General features: G+C 45.3%; 1 protein-coding gene across 2 annotated transcripts in view; it reads right to left on the bottom strand.

The window, feature by feature from the left end:
* The window catches only part of SLC9A5 (solute carrier family 9 member A5), a 241,337-nt gene that overhangs the window by 160,418 nt on the left and 61,084 nt on the right, over nt 1-19,835 (bottom strand). For both annotated transcript variants that reach the window (XM_068260279.1, XM_068260280.1), the window contains exon 2: nt 11,594-11,896. In XM_068260279.1, coding sequence (XP_068116380.1) covers nt 11,594-11,896 — 303 coding nt within the window. The remainder of the gene's footprint in view (nt 1-11,593; nt 11,897-19,835) is intronic.

Here is a 19,835-nt window from a genome sequence, read left to right as displayed (position 1 = left end):
CCATGGCGACGGGGGAAGCCCATACAGGAAATCCCATTCAGAACGGGATTTCCTGTTGGGTATTTGCGCCGGCGGCGATGGGAGGGGTGGGTGGGATAGTGAAGGGAGGGGGGAAGCATGTAGCTAGGGCTAGGCTAGCTTCATGTTAAAAAAAAAAATTTAGCCAAAAAAAACCCCTTCCGCGTCCTTGCACCGCATATAATCAGAACGCTAGGGAGGTTTAGGGGGAAGCCAATTAACGTCTCTGTCAGTGTTGAGAGTACAGACTACCCTGAAACCTATCATCTTACTGCAATGAGCTGCCAAGTAGGAGCCCTTGTTACTTATTCTCCACATGCAGACTAATTCATTGACCAGCAGCACACTGGGGCTCTCCCATATCACAGGAACCCTTTGGAATGACTGTGCTTTGCATGTACAGGTTTTACATACTGACTTGTAAGCACACTGAAAAAAGCATGCCATAAATCCCTGCTTTATTAATTTAAGTATTTATATAGCGCCGACATATTACGCAGCGCTGTACAGAGTATATTGTCTTGTCACTAACTGTCCCTCAGGGGGGCTCACATACTAATCCCTACCATAGTCATATGTCAATGCATGTATGCTGTAGTAGTGTATGTATCGTAGCCTAGGGACAATGAGGGGAAAGCGAAATAACGTATCTGTATCTTTTGGGAATAAAGGAGGAAACCAGAGTGCCCGGAGGAAACCCACACAGACACGGGGAAAACATACAAACTCCATACACTCCATGCGGGGCTCACAATATAGTCCCTAGCATAGTCATATGTCTATGTATGTATCGTGTAGTGCATGTATCAGTCTAGGGCCAATTTTAGGGGGAAGCCAACAAATCTGTACGTTTTTTGGGATGTGTGAGGAAACCCACGCAGACATGGGGAGAACATACAAACTCCTTGTAGATGTTGACCTGGCTGGGATTCAAGCTGGGGACCCAGCGCTGCAAGGAGAGAGCGCTAACCACTACACCACCGTGCTGCCCCTGCATTATATAGAGCTGATCTGTCTTTATTCCTCAGTAATAGCGAAGTTTGGCTTTAAGATGCGCCGTTTGCGAGCGGCCTCCTAGAATCCGATAATTGCTATGTACACAATCAATCTGTCTCGTAGTTTACAGAAGACTAGAGATGTCTTGAAATGGGAACACAGATATTTTCACGTCTCCAGGAACAGCATGCTATTATCCCACATTTCGGAAACAAATATTTTACAGCGCGTTCCGCATCTCAGAGATCATCTGACAGCAATCTGAGCAGTGCAGAATTATTACTGCGCCAAGAACCATGAATGTTTAAAGAGGCAGGGAACGCTAACTGGCCTGGAGGATGACGCCAAACAAACATGGGTTAGGGTCCTTCCCCCCTGCATGCGCTTCATTCAATAATAATATTAGCGCATGCGCTTTGCCAATCACAACGGCACCCTGATTGATGCAGTAATCGCAGTCCCCCGTACAGAGTGCTGTGATCTGTTTAATTTCTCTCAGACCTTAAAGATGAAATAGCTTGGCGTTTTTTCTCGGAGGTGAGAGGGGAGGCGGGGCCAAGCGGTGGAAGTGGAGTGATGCGGGGTCTTCGGGTGGCTTCGTGGGACAAGACTCCGGAGGTAAATCTAACTTTTCATTACGGCAGTGCTGACAGATTTTTGCTTTTTGTATGGAGGTCCTCTTTAATGATTGAAATCTACGCCCTGTTTACATCCAGTAATTCCTGCAAGGGTGTAGATTTCAATCATCAACGCCGCACATCGCTCACGCCGTTCTCGCTGCTGTTGGCGTTGCGGCACATGCTCGCTCTGTAGTCATGCTGACAGCAGAGTTTACGCGTATCAATCAGGAGACAATTTCATTGGCTCCTGACCCCGTGATTGCTGTTAGCCAATCGCAGCAATCGTAGTACTTAAAAAAGGCACTGACGGCTCTGGTCTTTAAAGAGACTCTGTAACAAAATTTTCAGCCTTATTTCTTCTATCCTATAAATTCCTATACATGTTCTAATGTGGTCTGGATTACTGCAGCCTTATAGTGGTATAGTGGCAATACCTAGACGAGCCTCTAGGGACACTGCAGGGGATTCTAAGCAAGGCCACATTGACTCATCCAGAGTACAGGGTGCAGAATCAGCACTTCCCTCAAAGCAAGAAAGTGGCTCACAAACGTCAGTGTGAAAGGAAAATATGTTTTTATTCATGGTACAGGGCAGGTTCAGAGAAAGCGTCTCTGAATAAGGCAAAGAAGGTTCAGCATCAGATTTGCAAAACCGAAGCGCTGTCTCACTCTTAGATTCGGCTAACAATGTCGAATCCGAGGAGTCAGAACGCAAAACCTGCGAATCAAAAATCACCGTAGGTTGTGAAACTGATGCTTCCATAGCGCAAACCTCCGCGATCTGCGGGGCAGACTGTAAGGTGTTCAGGACAGAAACACTGGGGCAACTGTCACCAGGCAACGGGCCCTTACAGGTGTGAACAGGGTGAGACAGAGACTCCTCTGCAGAAGAAATAGCGACATCAACAGGATAAACTTTATTAGGCATATTAATTTTCCTTTTGACGCTGCATAGTCGAGAAATTTTCCCCATAGCAGGGTCACAGACGGAAGATCTCAAAGATCTGTTTCTAAACGACAAAGGATCCCACACATCCTTGAGGAAACTGGCAGACTCATGCCGATCACAATCTGCAGGAACATCCGAGAGACAGGCATCAGATCGCACAGATTCAAACTGCACACTGTCAGGAGCGAATCCTTCAGGATTCGCACAGGAATCAACCACAGCGGCACACTCATTCATTTCAGATTGCACAAAGTCAAGACTCACATGCTTTACCCCATAAAGGCAGGAACAATCATCCGAGAACGATGTCTTTTTATTGGAATCAATTGGTTGGTGTGTGTGCAACTCATCCAAAATCGTCTGCCACACATAAATCACCAGATCCACATCACCCTCGTCACATTCATCGGAATCAATCAAAAGGTACATAGAATCGAGACAATTATTCAAGACATCTTCGCTTTTTGCGATGTAAAAATCACAAAAGGCTTTCCAATCAAAATCGAATTCCTCCAGCAAGGCCCCAACATCCCAGGAAGCAAATGGGGGTTCAAACAGGCCAGTATCCAGAAAATCTCCATATGGGTGGAGATCAGGAACCAGAACAGATTTTTTAACTGCTGTAATATAGTGTGCGATCCTACCTATAATAGGATCCACATAAGCTTTGGATTGGGGCAACGAAACCTGAGACTGAGAAGTCTTTCTGAAATCATCACATTCAAGTGCTTTCCCTACTTCAGAGTTTACAGAACGAATTTCTTTATTTGTAGTTGCTATGGGCAACGGATTTTTCCGCTGGGAAGTCTTCCTAGATCGTTTACGTTTAGACTTAGCAGCTCTGGATGGCTGCTTTTTGGATGAAAGAGTAGATGGAACAGCTGATTGAGCTGCTGACAACAACTCATTAAGGGGGTATGGTAATTGAGGTAATCTCAGCCAATTGTGAATTAAAAAGGCCAAGAATTCCAGGGGTCTTTGACTCAGGGTGATATGATCTAACACATCATAAGCCCACATTGACATTTCGCCCCCCAACAGAATGTAGACCATTTGGGAGGCCCAGGTAGACACTGGGGTGCATTGGAATTCAGGGTTCGCCAAAAGTTTAGTGCACTCAGACAAAAAATCGTCTGCTGACTCAGGTTCAAGATTTTTAAATCTCTTAAAGGTACTAGAGCCATACTCGACAAAATCGTACAAATCGGAAATTACCTCTACACTGGGAATTTTGGTGGGGCTGGTCATACTGTAACGATTGCGGAACTTTCTCCGTGATCGGCGCACAACGTGTGCGCTGATACGGCGGAAATCCTCCACAAGCGTATAATTGCAGGAACCCAGCAAAAGGTGCTACGCACCCGTAGAGGGAAATTCCTGTCGGCAGATGGCGCTGAGGAGTGCAGAGGAACCAATCCTCTGTACCTCCACAGATGCCAGACAGGAATTGTACGAAGCGCAGAACGCAATCGCAAGAGAAGCGATTGCGAATGAGAACGAGCAAAGGGACAGGTTGTATGTGTGTGCGCCAATCTAGTCGCCACCCCGCGACAGCGCACACACAACAGCAGATACGAAACAGAAACGCAATCGCAAGAAAGGCGATTGCCAAAAGTGACACAAGGCAGATCAGAACAGAATACGGGGATAGCAAAGGCACAGCAAATCATACAATGAGGAGATACGGAAAATAACAAACGCTAACTGAACGCGAACAACGCACTCATTCACAACAGTGCACGCGTTCATGCGCGGTCTCCACGTGATAAGCACAATAGAGACAAGCACGCCTAACTAACCATCGATAGACAAACATGTAACAGGGGACGTGAGCGCTTGCTTAACGGTTACCTCACCGAGCCTCCAGCAAGCGTTCGTAGCAGACAAGACAGACACACTAAAACAGGGACAAGCGAGAGATAGGATCCACAGCACTAGCGAAAGTGGCTAGCGCGATCCAGGAAGACAGAACAGAAGGATCCACAGTACTAGCGCAGGATGCTAGTGCGATCCAGGAAGGCAGAACAGAAGGATCCACAGCACTAGCGGAAAGTGGCTAGCGCGATCCAAGGAGACAGAACAGAAGGATCCACAGCGCTAGCGCAAGATGCTAGTGCAATCCAAGTGAGACAGATCAGAAGAGATAGCTGGTAGCAACCGCTGCACCAGCTATACTCCAAGAACAGAGATCAGAACGATTTCCTGTCGACCACCGCTAGGACAGGACAATCGCAACAGAACAAACAAAACAGATAAGCAATCCTAACTGCACTAAGGAAACCTGCCCAGTGCAGTTTCCAGGAACTACTCTAAGCTGATCTTCAAACAGAGAGTAAGGCTGACACTCCTCCAGGAGTGTTTCACAGGAAGGAATCCTTATGACCAGCCAAGCATTGTGGGAAACACATAGTACTTATAGTACACGCCTCCAATGAATGTGGCCAGGCAATTTGCATGACAACGTATGCAAATTCCTCAGCAAGCACAAGCTGCAAAACTGACAGAAGGTCTGCTTTCCAGAGTCCTGCAGCATGCAAACCTAAACAATGGTCAAAAGGCTGCCTGCCTGCGCAGGCAGCTAAGCGGATTCTCACAGTAGTGCTGCATTTTTCCTGCTGATGGTGCAGCTTTTAGTGGGGGTGTTGAGGAGGGGAACAGTTGGGCAGGGCACGGTGTGGGTCTAATTTTTATTTAACAAATGGTCACTAGTGTGGCAGATGCAATACATATGCATTTGCATAATATTTATATCTAAATTATGCACAGATATATCTTCAGTTCTGTCGATGTATTTCCAGTTATGACATCAATAACTAAAAACAGGGGGTATAACAAGCAGCCTTGGGGCAGAAGGACTTATGCTACATACACACTTGAGCTGAAAACAGGCATTTTATGCCCATTCTCCACTCAGCCAGGGAAACTGGGGAATGATGCTTTATGGAGAAGAAAAATAAGAGTGATTTTTTTACTTTTGCATTGCCTGGTTAGCATCCGTATTACTTGTTTAACGGATAAAAATTGATTTTTGATTTTATGCCCGACAGTTAAAGTGCACACAATACAATAACATGATCCGATTTTATGGCAATTTGATAATTATGATCGGATTTCCCGTTCTTCTCAATTTTTATTGATCCGGAATGCTTGAAATTTTCCTTCAATTTTTCTAAAGATTGTATGGTGCGTGTTAGATTGTCAATTTATTAATATACACAACCTGGCAATTTTCTCAGAGTTTCCAATCAATTTTTATCGGTTTTTCTGAACGTGTGTGTGGTACATTGGTCATATTTTTTAAATGTTAGAATCAGTCAGAAAAATTGATTGCAATTCTTGAATTGAACAGATATTTAAAAAAATTGTATGGTGTGTGGCCACCTTTAGTCTATAAGTGAAGTCTGCTTTGATCAGGCCACATGACACAGACTGCAGTCAGAGGAGATGTACAGCTGTTACTTGTTGTGCTGCCGGCACCGCTCTGCCTCATTACCCCAGAGAGTTGCTAATTCCTCTCAATAAATGAACAGCAACTATTCATTTTCCAGAGGTCGATACAGATTTGTCCGAGCCTCACTTAATCTTAATGGCCTTCAGGTCACCTGAGGATCCAGAATAGCATCACTGCCTCAAGGCTACAGCGTGACGACACTGTCCATCAAAGCTTAAAGGGAAACTCTGGGTATAAAGATACTGTTACACTTCTCAGATGTAGAGGCCATATCTGTTGTCTGCAGAGAGCAATGTTGCAGAATTAGGGCAGGTTTTATTATTATTTAGTATTTATATAGCGCTGACATATTATGCAGCGCTGTACAGAGTATATTGTCTTGTCACTGAACTGTCCCTCAGAGGGGCTCACAATCTAACCCCTACCATGGTCATATGTCAATGTATGTATCATAGACTAGGGACAATTTAGAGGGAAGCCAATTAACTTATCTGTATTTTGGGGGGATTTAGGAAGAAACCAGAGTGCCCGGAGAAAACCCACACATACACAGGGAGAATATACAAACTCCATGCAGATAGTGCCCTGGCTGGGATTCGAACCGGGGACCTAGAGCTGCTAGGCTAGAGCGCTGACCACCGTGCTGCAGGTTTGAACTAGATGGGTTGCTGAGTTGCTTACCAGAGAGTAAAGCTAGGGGTGCATTTGCACAGCAGGTTGTGGTGCATTATAATGTCAGGTGTGTCAGGTCCCATCGTAATAACATGAACCACAGACCACACTTACATTACAAAACAGGTAATATGGGCACCACGCTGCAGAGAGTATTTGAGTGCTGCCATAGACAGTAATGTGACGGCAATAGTGTTGCTAACTGTGTAACTGATGCTGGAGCCTAAATTATGGAAAGAATGGTGGTGGGGAAATTTGGGAATAGGGTTTCAGTGGGGCAATATATTTAAAGGACACCCAAGGTGAAAATAAACAAATGAAATAAACAATTGTATCTATCCTCCTTCTCCTACAAATGACTTTTTAAGATATTCCACAGGTTTATTTTATGTTTAAATCTACTTTTTAAGTTTTTACTGTGTTATTGTTTTTGCTCAATGACAGATTCATTGAAGTATGCCAGAGCTAAAATCTATCAACCACTGACCCTTTGTATCTCTTTCCTGCTTTCAGATGCCATTTTTTTGCTAGGAAAGTGTTTTATAGTTGTAATTTCTTATCAGTGAGGGTCACACTATAGTCTGACCCAGTACTGACTCACACAGGAATTGCCACTTACATACCTGATGTTTAACTCTTTCAGGCAGAGAAAGCAAAAAAGGAACACAACATAGTTATTTGTGTGCTTGGCACTGTACATACACATCTATCTCATCATGTCACATGTCACCTCGGGTATAATTTAAAGAGAACCAGAGACGAAGCACCCTCATGTATTTTACCATATATATCAATGGGAACATGACAGTAAACACCTACCCTGCTCTCTGTTTCATTTTTCTCTGCTAAATCTGCCTGTTATCAGCTCTGATAAGAATCCCCGACTGAGCGCCAATCTCCACCGATCTCCGCCTCTCCCCGCCCCTCTCAGTCTTCTTTCACTAAGAGGGGCGGGGGAGAGGCGGAGATAGACGCGAGTAGAAGCAGAGCTACTGCGCAAAGCTCGGCTTCCCCCGGGCAGCCAAACCCACGACCTGGAAAGTCGTGCAATTTTGCTCCAGGATTTTGAGGGTATAAATAGCTCGTTCTGCGGCAGGAATGTGGCATATCAGCTATGATCTTATTGCTTAAAGAGACTCTAAAGCGAATTTGTTTTGCTATATTTACCTTAGCATTCGCTTCAGAAGTCTCACCAGCGCTAAACCGTCACATCCGCGCCGAAAAACGAGGGCTGCAGACCCCCCAAATCCCTGGGCAAACTTCCACGACCAACTTGGTCGTGGATTGTGCTGCCCTGAGAGGCTGAGCTATTCGCTTTAGCTCCGCCTCTCCTGCTGTCGATCGCCGCCTCTCCCCCGCCCCTCTCTGTGAAGGAAGAGTGAGAGGGGTGGGGAGAGGTGGCGATGCGCATCGATTGATGGCAGGAAAGGCAGAGCTACAGCAGAGAGCTCTACCCCTTCCAGGAAGCGCCGTCCTTAGACCCCCCTGAGATTTGGGAAGCGCTTGCCGCAATGTGCCTGGGGAGTTTGGGGGGATTTAGTTAGTGTGCAGCCGCAGGGATGCAGCGTTTTAGTTAGGGCAATGATGATAAAGAGATTTTTTAAATAAAAACCTGAATCTTATAAGACTTTCGAGTCTCTTTAAGGGGAATAATATAGTTTCAACCTCTTTCAGAAAACCGACTGCAGGCAACACCCTCCTCCATGCCATTTACGGAGGAACTGTTTAGTTCAGTTTCGCAACTGCAGAAACCCACACTTGGTTCTCCATAGAGCCCTAAACAAGGTATGGAATTTGAATCGAAGTAACCCACTGAGGTAGTATTTGAGCTCCCCTTACAGCTCTGGGCCCCCCTGCGGTCGCAGGGACTGCACCCCTCTAGTTATGCCCATGTGTGCCTTTTCCCATCAATCATACTGTTTCTCTGCAAACTATTGTGGGTATATATTATGACATGAAAGCGGCCTATTAATGCAGATTCAGGATTAGGCCCCTTTTATATCGTTCCTCTTTCATTTATAAGCCCCATCTTAATGCAAGTCGTGAAATCCCAGACGCTCTTCGTGACGGTTTTATTACATATTCAGCCATGAATGAATCTTTCGGTGGGTATAGAACGCCAATACGGCATTCATTTACTTTTCATTCGAAAGTCTCTTTATGTCCGATTGAAGCAATTATTCAGCTCTGCATTATTAATGGGAGGATGACGAATGTATGAAGTCAATCCAATTCTGAGACCTGTCAGGAAAGGAAATGACAGAACCTCTGAATACCCTTCACTGTGAGACAAGCAGCGCTGGGAAATCTCAACGTAAACCACAAATTCATCTCACCTGTGCATCCCGTTCTGCAGTGGTAGCAACAGAGCTTCTGTTCTGCAGTGGTAGCAACAGAGCTTCTGTACCAGTGTTCTCCCAGGCTCTTTTAGCCGGGTGCTTCACCCGGCTAGTTTTGGTGAGCACCCGGCTGCCATCGGCTCCCCACCTCGTCTGCTGTAAGCAAAGTTGTGCAGAGAGGCACCAGCCCTGCATTCTCTCATCTCGCCCCACCCCGCTACTTTTTCATGCCACCCGGCTGGAAAAAAATTCTAGGGAGAACATTGTGCACTGTGCTAGCCAAACAAGCACAGGGGGTGGGCTGTGGGTGGATGACAGGTGTCAGTCACATTATGAGTTTTTTATTGGCTTGTATAATTGCTATGCCATCCACTGTGCAGGTCAGGAACCCAAGGCTATATATGGAGTTCCAGTGACCTGTTCCCTGATATCTCAAAGGAACTGTTATTGTTCTGAAAGTCCTGGAAAGTGTTCTGGAGCCTCCCGAACAACTTGTTAGATTAGAACTAACTGACCTTCCTTCTACCAAGCAAAATGTTCGCTAGAATCGATGTATTAAAGAGAACCCGAGGTGGGTTTGAAGAATATTATCTGCATACAGAGGCTGGATCTGCCTATACAGCCCAGCCTCTGTTGCTATCCCAAACCCCCCTAAGGTCCCCCTGCACTCTGCAATCCCTCATAAATCACAGCCACGCTGCTGACAAACAGCTTGTCAGAGCTAGCTGTGTTTATCTCTATAGTGTCAGTCTGCTGCTCTCCCCGCCTCCTGCAGAACTCCAATCCCCGCCTGCATCCCTTCCCTCCCTACTGATTGGAGGGAAGGGGTGGGGGCAGGGACCGGAGCTCTGCAGGAGGCGGGGGAGCAGCTGAGACTGACACTACAGATGTAAACACAGCCTCACAGCACGGCTGTGATTTATGAAGGATTGCAGAGTGCAGGGGGACCTTAGTGGGGTTTGATGTAGCAACAGAGGCTGGGCTGTATAGGCAGATCCAGCCTCTGTATGCAGATAACATTCTTTAAACACACCTCGGGTTCTCTTTAAGGGAGAACTCTGCATATAGTCTTCTGCTGATACATTGGTTCTAAACAAATGAGGGTTTTACAGTGCAAGAATACGTGCTACTGCGCATGCGGGCTCACGTGGCCATTGCCCGCAGAGGAGCTGTGTGGCCCTGACGTGAACGGGGGGAGGGGGGTCGCACAACAACGGGGGGCTTGGATCAAACGAGGGGAAGCCCCATTAGGAACCTGAGGCCTCCCTCTCTAAAGGTGCCAATTAACAGTACAATTATTTCCCCAAATGCGATCTTCCAATGCGAATTGAATGATCGAATTGTATAGAAAATTCGCCGTTTATGAAGGCAATCAATAAGAAACTATTATTTGATCGATTGTTTAAGATAAAATCGATCCTGAAAGTTGGATTTTATGATCGAAATTGAAGAAAGAATTGTTCAGTAAATGTGGACAATCGACAATTACCTTTAGATTAGTTTCAATCATTCAAATTGCAGCGAAAGATCACATTTGGTAAAAAAAAATGGTACCGTTAATGGGCACCTTAAGAAGTAAGTGTTAGATTTTGAACCCCAGCTTCGGCTCTGGTTCGCATTAAAGGGGAACTTCAGCCTAAACAAACGTACCGTCATTAAGTTACATTAGTTATGTTAATTATAATAGGTAGGTAATATAATCTCTTATGCTGGGAATACACGTCTCGATTCTGAGCTGATAAGATAATTTCCGACATGTTCGATCATTTTGACAATTGATTTGCCATTGAAGTGAGTTGAAAAAAGATAAAAAAAACGAGCGGAAGACAAAAGAACCGAGCGGGCAAAACGATCGGGTGCAGAATCGACCCGTGTATTCCCAGCATTACCCACCCCTTTTTATTATTGTGATTTCATGGAGGCAGCCATCTTTTTGGTTGAAAGGAGGTAAAAGGGAGCATGAGACACAGTTCCAACTGTCCGGTGTTCTGATCACTCCTCCCAGTTGCGCACGCTAGGCTTCAAATCTCAAATAAAAAAAAACTAATTTGCACGAAAACAGCAGAATCCCATCATGCTTTGCACAGCATCAGGGGAAAAATGCCTGGGCAGATTTCTTCTGTGCAGCTAAAAATGAGGCTTGAGTAAGAAAAACAAAGTTCTGATGCTGTGAACCTGTTAAAGAAACGCCAAGCCTTTCCAGTGCTGCTGAGTCGATTTTTAGTCTGGAGGTTGACTTTAACCCTTTAGAATGTAAGGCCGACTGGACAGACCTCTCTCTCCCTATTTGTCTCACAATGCTGAGTAATGTGTGTGCATCCAGTTGATTTTTTCACTGCATCATCTGTGATCCACCATTGTTTACTGTTGTATTATTTATATTGCATTGCTATACTTTGTATTTATTGTACAGATCCTGGCAGTACATAAATCAATAAATAATAATAATAATAATATGTGCATTTAGCCGATATGGGAACAGCATGTTTCTTACTACAGGTTGCCTGTTGTTCCTCTCTACTGACTAGGCCTGACAGGCTGACACTTACCCATAAGGCCCAACAACTTCACCCCCCACAGGGCAGTTCCAGTGGCAAAGGAGTTCCAGACAGTGCCAACCACTGCGTACATGAGGATGGCCCCGATGTTATCAAAGAAGAGGCGGCTGGGCATAAAGTAGCCGGAGTCCAGGACGATGGGGGGCAAGAGGAAAAGGAAGAACATACTGGGCTCCAGCTGGAACTCTGCCCTCTGGGCGATTGCCAGAACAATCCCTCCGAGAGCCAATCCCAGGATGATTAGGAGGCAGCTCTCTGGCACCACGCTGGTCACCTTTCTGGACAGGTGGAACACTGCAACAAACCACAAAAACAGCATTAACACAGTCTGGCAACTTACAGCAGTGAGGGCAGGACTATGAATATGGAAACAGAGACTCTATTAGCGCCAAGGAAATCAAACAAGCGACCACTGCTGAGAACAGACAATGTCCAAAGTCCACAAATTTATATTTATAAAAGTCAGCGCAGATCTCAAACGATCAACATGCAATACAGTCTATAGCACTTCACCAGTGGTACTCACTCAGGATTATTACGTGGCCACCATTACACAGAAGAATAAAAGGAGCTTACCAGATGTCCACAATCTACATTATAAAGTTGTGTATTGCGCATGAGATGGTATAGGGGCCAGACCACGATTTTTAGGGGTGTGGTATTCCAAATATCACCATAAAACATATAAACAAACGGCAGCTCTAAGTGTAAACCGTTTATTTAAAAACCGTACTGGTTCAAGCCCCATCCCATACAGCCATATCAATCCCTGCTATTTATTGATGAGGACCAAAAGTCCGAAACAGGCTGTCTACATGTGGGGTTGATGTGGCTGTGTAAAATTTAAAGCTATATGCAGGTTCTGGATGCTAGCCTGGCTTACAGGGGCAAAAATAGATCATTTGCATATTCAGTGGTGGTGCATTGTGGGCAACCACAAATGTTCACTTATAGCAGAATTATTGCAAGTTTCCTTCTGTTTTAAAGAGTAACTGTCAGGCTGCAAAAGCGAATTTAAACCTCTATTCTCCTGTGTTAAAGGATACCACAACTGAAATGTGACATAATGAGATAGACATGTGTATGTACAGTGCCTAGCACACAGATAACTATGCTGTGTTCCTTTTTTTCTTTCTCTGCCTGAAAGAGTTAAATATCAGGTATGTAAGTGGCTGACTCAGTCCTGACTCAGACAGGAAGTGACTACAGTGTGACCCTCACTGATAAGAAATTCCAACTATAAAACACTTTCCTAGCAGAAAATGGCTTCTGAGAGCAAGAAAGAGGTAAAAAGGGGGAATTTCTTATTAGTGAGGGTCACACTGTAGTCACTTCCTGTCTGAGTCAGGACTGAGTCAGCCACTTACATACCTGATATTTAACTCTTTCAGGCAGAGAAAGAAAAAAAGGAACACAGCATAGTTATCTGTGTGCTAGGCACTGTACATACACATGTCTATCTCATTATGTCACATTTCAGTTGTGGTATCCTTTAAACAGTTTAGAAGGAAGCCAAAAAGGCAATACTGAAGTTAAAAATCTCTCTTACTTTTGATGTGTGCTGAACAGCAAGGCTGTTAGACCCAAGCTCTTAAAAGGACGAGAGGCCGCATAACATACTGCAAATCATTCTGGGGCTGCTTCTCCCCACCTTGGGACCTCCCCTCGGCTGCTAGTGAGACGTTACAGGCTGATGTTACAGCAGCTTGTAATGCAGTCCAGCTTACAGCACTGAAAAATCACAGGGCAGAGTATACTGCATGAGTCCCTATTGTTCCTAGCCACATGGCTAATTAATATTCACTGCACAGTAGTGTTGTCCATTAGGATCTTTTTTGTCGAATCATCAGGAAGCAGGGAGGATATGACATCACAATTGGCTTCATAGGAGACAGACAAACATGGAACCTGCCATGAGCATCATTCTCTGCAAACACTATATAAAAATTCTGTGAAATCCAAACGTGGACAGTGAAATGCATATGTAATGTAAGTAGAGCCAATCTTTAGCTACTGATATATGTGTTTTTTTTTCTCTGAGACCCTATACCTAACAGCTTCTCTTTAAGAAGGCAAATTTCACCAAGCATTGCTTTTTAGCAGGAGGGCTTTTCGGTCTCTTTTAGCCCCCTTTTCATTCCTAGTGGTTTGTGTCACCCCGAGCTGCTTGGTTACTCTGTTCAAAAGCCCTAGAAACAAACCACAAAGGTTCAGAAAAGTAAAAACAAGTAAATTAAAACTTACATACGGGGCCCAGAACATGGGAAACCCGAGAGAAATTTGCGCGTGTGTGTTGGTCAGTAGTCATCGAGACAATAGAGGTGCGGCCGTCTCCTTCCTGACCTGTCTCGCAATATTCATCATAAATAACTTGTATATAGTATGTATAGTGATTTAAAAATCAGTTATACATATCTGACTGTGTACACAGGCATCTTTTATACTGTATATAATAAATAACATCTCTGCTGCAAATAATTCTGCGTTGATGCGGGTTTTTTCAAATTTTGTATGTAAATTTATGCAGCCTGAAAATGGAAAAATCCATTTCCACCTTTGCAGGAGATGATTGGTCTATTCACAAGCTGTATACCTTTTTATACAAACACACAGTAGGAGTAAAGAGGCGCCCAGATAGAATACAATAAGTTTAAAAACCAATAAAATGTAAATAAATGAGGTGGCTTACGTCAATAACGACAGTCATATGCACAGGTTACACATTCCCCGGGTGAGAGCCCCCTTCCTAAGGCCAATAAAAAGTGCCTAAGTAGCAGTAGCCAATAATATTGAGCGCCTCGATACTATTGGCTACTACCGATCGGGCACTTTTTATTTGCCTGAGGAAGCGGGCTTGCACAAGCGAAACGCGTTGCCTTTGCATAATAAACCTTGTTTGTCGCATGTAACTGTCATTATTGAGGTAAACCACCAACTAATTTTATTCTATCTGGGTGTCTCTTTACCCCTGCTGTGTGTTTGATACCCCTCACCCCTGTTGAGAGTGGGGGGGCCACCTCTGATTACGCATGGTTGACACCATTGCGATACTCAGTGTTTTTTTTTTTTATCAAGAGTGCGACTACATCCAGTCCCGCTGGGACACCTCGAGTGGTGTCGGGTTTATTGCCTCCACCTGCCTCAAGTGGTTGGTTGCCCCCATTGCAACCCACCTTTGTGAGTAGTTTTTATTTACTCTCAATACCATAGTTCAGCTACAAACCTGCTACACTGTCTGGGCTCCCGTTGTCTCAAAAAGAGGAGGGGACATTGAAAACTACCTATATAATACCTAGTACACACGATGCAATTTTCCGTCACACTGACAGTCGAAATGATTATTTCAGACAGGTCCGATATGATTTTTGATTGTTTTTCTGATCGATTTTGTAAAGAAGTGATCGAAAAATTAATCAGAAAAACAATCGGAAATGAGATCGGACCTGTCGGAAATAATCTATTTGACCGTCAATCTGATGGAAAATTGCATTGTGTCATAAGATCAGGGCAACCTGGACCTACCGTCTGGGGACTGGGTACGACACGGTTTGAACGCTGACCTTGTTATGGTATACTTTTTATGAAAAATAATGTTTGAGCTGTTGTGTAATGGTTACTCTGCCTCTGACACATGAGACCAGGGTTCAAATCTCTGCTCTGCCTGTTCAGTAAGCCAGCACTAATTCAGTAGGGGACCTTAGGCAAGTCTCCCTAACACTGCTACTGCCTATAGAGCGCGCCCTAGTGGCTGCAGCTCTGGCGCTTTGAGTCCGCCAGGAGAAAAGCGCGATATAAATGTTATTTGTCTTGTCTAAAGGGAGGACTTTATCCCTTTGATAGTAACTATGGGGGGGAAAGTTTGAGGAGTTTTTTTGGACTTATAGCGGACCTGAACCCAGAACTTCCCCTCTGTTCTAAAAGATACGCAACAGCATAATGACCTTTAAAGAAAAATGTTTCTTTGTTGCAGCTAATACAAATCCTACAATAAATCTGCACTACTTTCTGCTTTCATGAAAGTAGACATATTGTTAACATCCTGTGCTTTCATATGAGCTTATCTGCCGTGGCAGTCAGCTGACACAGGGGAGAGATCAAATTACAACTTGTGAATAGACACAAATGAGAGGGAATTAGACAAGCTAAACTCTCTAAATACATACAGGGTGCATTTCTCTCTGTTTTCCTTCTGTCCTGTGCAAGAGTTCAGGTCCACTTTCATGAGTTAATGTCTATTTGTGATATAAAACTGCTCCAGAATGGATGGCGTATCACTATAGTTTTTTTCTGGCTGGTGAAACACTTTTGAAAGTGAATGAGGAGGCAAGTAATGCAAAGTAGCTACGCCCTCCAAGATTCACTTCCACACCCCCTTGCATAGGATAAAGGGAAAGAGTGGAGTAGATGTGCCCCTAATCCCAATTCGCTTTGAGAAAGTTCTGTGGGAGGGGCGAAATGCATCAGCGGGTGGGGCCTATGGCACAGTGGGCGCGGGGGAGGGGCGAAATGCATCAGCGGGTGGGGCCTATGGTACAGTGGGCACGTGGGAGGGGCAAAATGCATCAGCGGGTGGGGCCTATGGCACAGTGGGCGCGTGGGAGAGGCGAAATGCATCAGCGGGTGGGGCCTATGGCACAGTGGGAGCGTGGGAGGGGCGAAATGCATCAGTGGGTGGGGCCTATGGCACAGTGGGCGCGTGGGAGGGGCGAAATGCATCAGTGGGCGCTCACAAGACCCGGAACACTGGGCACAAACTCCACTTAACCTGGGGCTTCCTCCAGCCCCTGCCAGTCGATCTGTACCCTCGCCGCAGCTCCGCTCACTCCCAGTGTCCTGCGCTGAAGAAGCCGACCTCGCCAGGTCGGCTTCCGGGTCGGCTTCATGTGCGCTCGGCGGCGGGGGGTCACGTGGTGTACGTGACGTCATCGGGTCTCTACTGCACAGGCGCAGTAGTTCTGAGCCTGCGCAGTAGAGACCCGATGACGTCGCATACACCACGTTTTTTCAGCCGGCTCCCGTTACTGGCGACACCCGGGCTGGCTCTTCCTGGATCCTGACGTGTCATCCCGCCAGCCGCTACACGTCATCACGCCGGCCGGCGTGACAGGTCTGCGAATGCGCGTTTTTTCTAACGCTATACCCAGCATGCGCAGACCTGTCAAGCCGGCCGGCGTGATGACACCATGCGTCAGGATCCGGGAAGAGCCGATGTCGCCAGTAACGGGAGCCGGCGGAGGCACACGGAGAGGAGCCAGGAGGACGCCGGGGGACCTCGCTGCCTACGGTGGGCTGGAGGAAGCCCCAGGTAAGTGAAATCTTTTAATTTAAGTCACTGCTCAGGGTTCCCTTTACACTTTATTCTCATCTTTTTAATTGATATATTTTTATTTTCAAATGTTAATATGAAGGAAAATGTACCAGGATAGAAAGGACCAGTGTGATTTGAATTATAAAACAACATACTGTATTTTTCTTATGAAATCTTTATGGTATGCATGACTAGGGGGTGTGTTGAGGGCGTGATCAGGGGTGTGCTGTAGTGTCCCTCTTTCTTATCTTAACGGTTGGGAAGTAGGACTGTGGATAAATGGCAAAGCAAAATAACACAGTCACAGAAGCCAACCATATAGAGACTACAGAGACTATAGCCAACTACAGAGAGACTATAAATCACACTGATCTCTCCAAAGCCCTTAGAGATGCTTGTCTTTCTCCACTGCAGGTGCTTTGAAGCTATTTTTGGAGTGCATGTGATTTGCTGAACATTAGGACACTTGCTGTGACAATATTATACAATACCCAGATAGCGCATAGTGCCCGAGAACCACTAGGAATGTATAAGAGACCGAAAAGTCCTCCTACTTAACAGCAATGCTTGGTGTGATTTTCCTTCTTAAAGAGAAACTCCAACCTAGAATTGAACTTTATCCCAATTAGTAGCTGATACCCCCTTTTACATGAGAAATATAAGGCTTTTCACAAACAGACCATCAGGGGGCGCTATATGACTGATTTTGTGCTGAAACCCCTCCCACAAGAAGCTCTGAGTACCGCGGTACTTTTGGCAGTTTGTTACAATGTAACAAGATTCACAGACAAGAAATAGCTGTTTACAGCTGTCTCTAACAGCCAGAACAGCTAGGAGCAGCTACATCACCTGCCCACAGTAAAAATGTCACCATGTGATAAATGTCAGTATGTAATTCTGGGAGAGGAAAGATTTTACAATGAGCAAACACTGACTAAATCATTTATACATAATTATTGTAAAAATGAAGCACTTTTTTTACTACATTATTTTCACTGGAGTTCCTCTTTAAAACAGGAAGTATTTGCGATAATTAAGCTTTAAAGAGAGTCTGAAGCCATATAAAAAATATAAGCTAAAAAGCCATTTTTAATATGGCTTCAGACTCTCTTGAAAGGACTACTACAGGGAGAAAAAATGCAGTTAAAATCTGGGTTTTGGACTAATCCATCTCCTCATGGGGAATTCTTAAAGGACCACTGTCGCGAAAATGTAAAATATATGTAAACATACATTACTTTTCTCCTATGTTGCTGTCACTTACAGTAAGTAGTAGAAATCTGACAGAACTGACAGGCTTTGGACTAGCCCATCTACTCATGGGGGATTATCAGGGGTATCCTTATTTTCAAAAGCACTTAGTGAATGGCAGTTGCTCCATCCAACTGCTAATAAAGTATACGGTGAGCAGAGAGGCTGGCTAGCATATTTGCATAAGGTCGCATTCACAGTGGGACGTTATGGTCACACGTTATAAAAAGCTTATAACGCAGCTTAACGCACCGCAACGCTAAGCCTATGGGCCGTTCACAGTGTGACATTAAAGTTGCGTTAAAAAATGTTGTGTTGTGGTAACTCGCTGCTTGCAGTGCGTTACCTCTTAACGCAGACCCGTTGCGACTTTAACGTTGCATTAAAATGCAACGTCCCACTGTGAATACAGTCTAAATATTTTTCAGGGAGCGTGGTGACGTCCTCCTCCGATCCGCCGTTCCCCGCCGCCGGTCTAGCGCGGCATGCCATCCAACTGCGGCTGCACGGCCGTGCGCCTGCTCACTCACGCTGATCGGAAGTTTACTATCTCCGATGACGCGAGCGGCAGCGCGCATTATTCGGCTATGTCAGACGAATAATTGGCCGGTGACGGCGGCGGGGAATGGCAGATCGGAGGAGGACGGCATGGGACATTGCTGCTACATGGGGCAGATAGAAGCCCCAGATAAGTGGTTGTTATTATCCTCAGCCCATTCCCCCTTCAGAACCCCTTTAAGGTTTTTTTTCTTGCTTTGTTTTCAAAAACATTTCCTAATCCGCAATTGCTAAGTCTAACTGCCAAAAAGCCCTACTTGCTTACATGCCATTTGGCAGTTAGGCTTAGCAACTGCTGTTCAGGAAATGCTTTTGAAAACAAAGAAAACCCAGAGAATCCTCCATGAGGAAATGGTCTAGTTCAAAACCTGTCAGTTCTGCTAGATTTTAACTGCAGACTTTTTTCACTGTAGTCGTCCTTTAAGTGAGCAACTGTGGTTTCCCATGATGCATCACTGCTGAATATGCAAATCATCTCTTTATGGCTGTGAATCCAGACCCACATGCTTCAGAGGCATAATGAGATTAGTTGCATAGTCAGAAGTGATGCATTATAGTCTCTTTTAGCCCCCTATACGTTCCTAGTGGTTCTGGGCCACCACAAGCTTTCTGGGTATTCTGTATACTGGTCCCTATCCCACCTCAATCCATAGCATGATGAGGACCAGAAAGTCCAAAAACGGGCTGTTGGCATGTGGCTCTATGAAATGTATAAGCTGTAGGCCTGCTGTACACTAGCAGTTCTGGATGGAAACAAAGAGATCACCTCACCTCGGGAATAACCAACAATAAGTCGGCCAGCCGGTGCTCAGTGTCATGCAGATACACCACACCTGCAAACAAACAGGCCACAACGAAAAGAAGACACGGCACTCAAGAGCTGTGTGCAGCAACAAGCTGTATTGAAGCAGGCAGTACACTACATGTTTCGGGCGGAGCCCTTCATCACCTGATGAAGGGCTCCGCCCGAAACATGTAGTGTACTGCCTGCTTCAATACAGCTTGTTGCTGCACACAGCTCTTGAGTGCCGTGTCTTCCTTTCGTGTTTAGCAGTCCTGGATGTGAGCCTGGCTTTAGGGGCATAAAGAGATCATTTGCATATCCAGGAGAGATGC

The sequence above is a fragment of the Hyperolius riggenbachi genome, chromosome 11, assembly GCF_040937935.1.
Source record: "Hyperolius riggenbachi isolate aHypRig1 chromosome 11, aHypRig1.pri, whole genome shotgun sequence".
In the NCBI taxonomy this organism is placed as follows: Eukaryota; Metazoa; Chordata; class Amphibia; order Anura; family Hyperoliidae; genus Hyperolius; species Hyperolius riggenbachi.
This window is presented reverse-complemented; position numbering and strand designations above follow the sequence as displayed.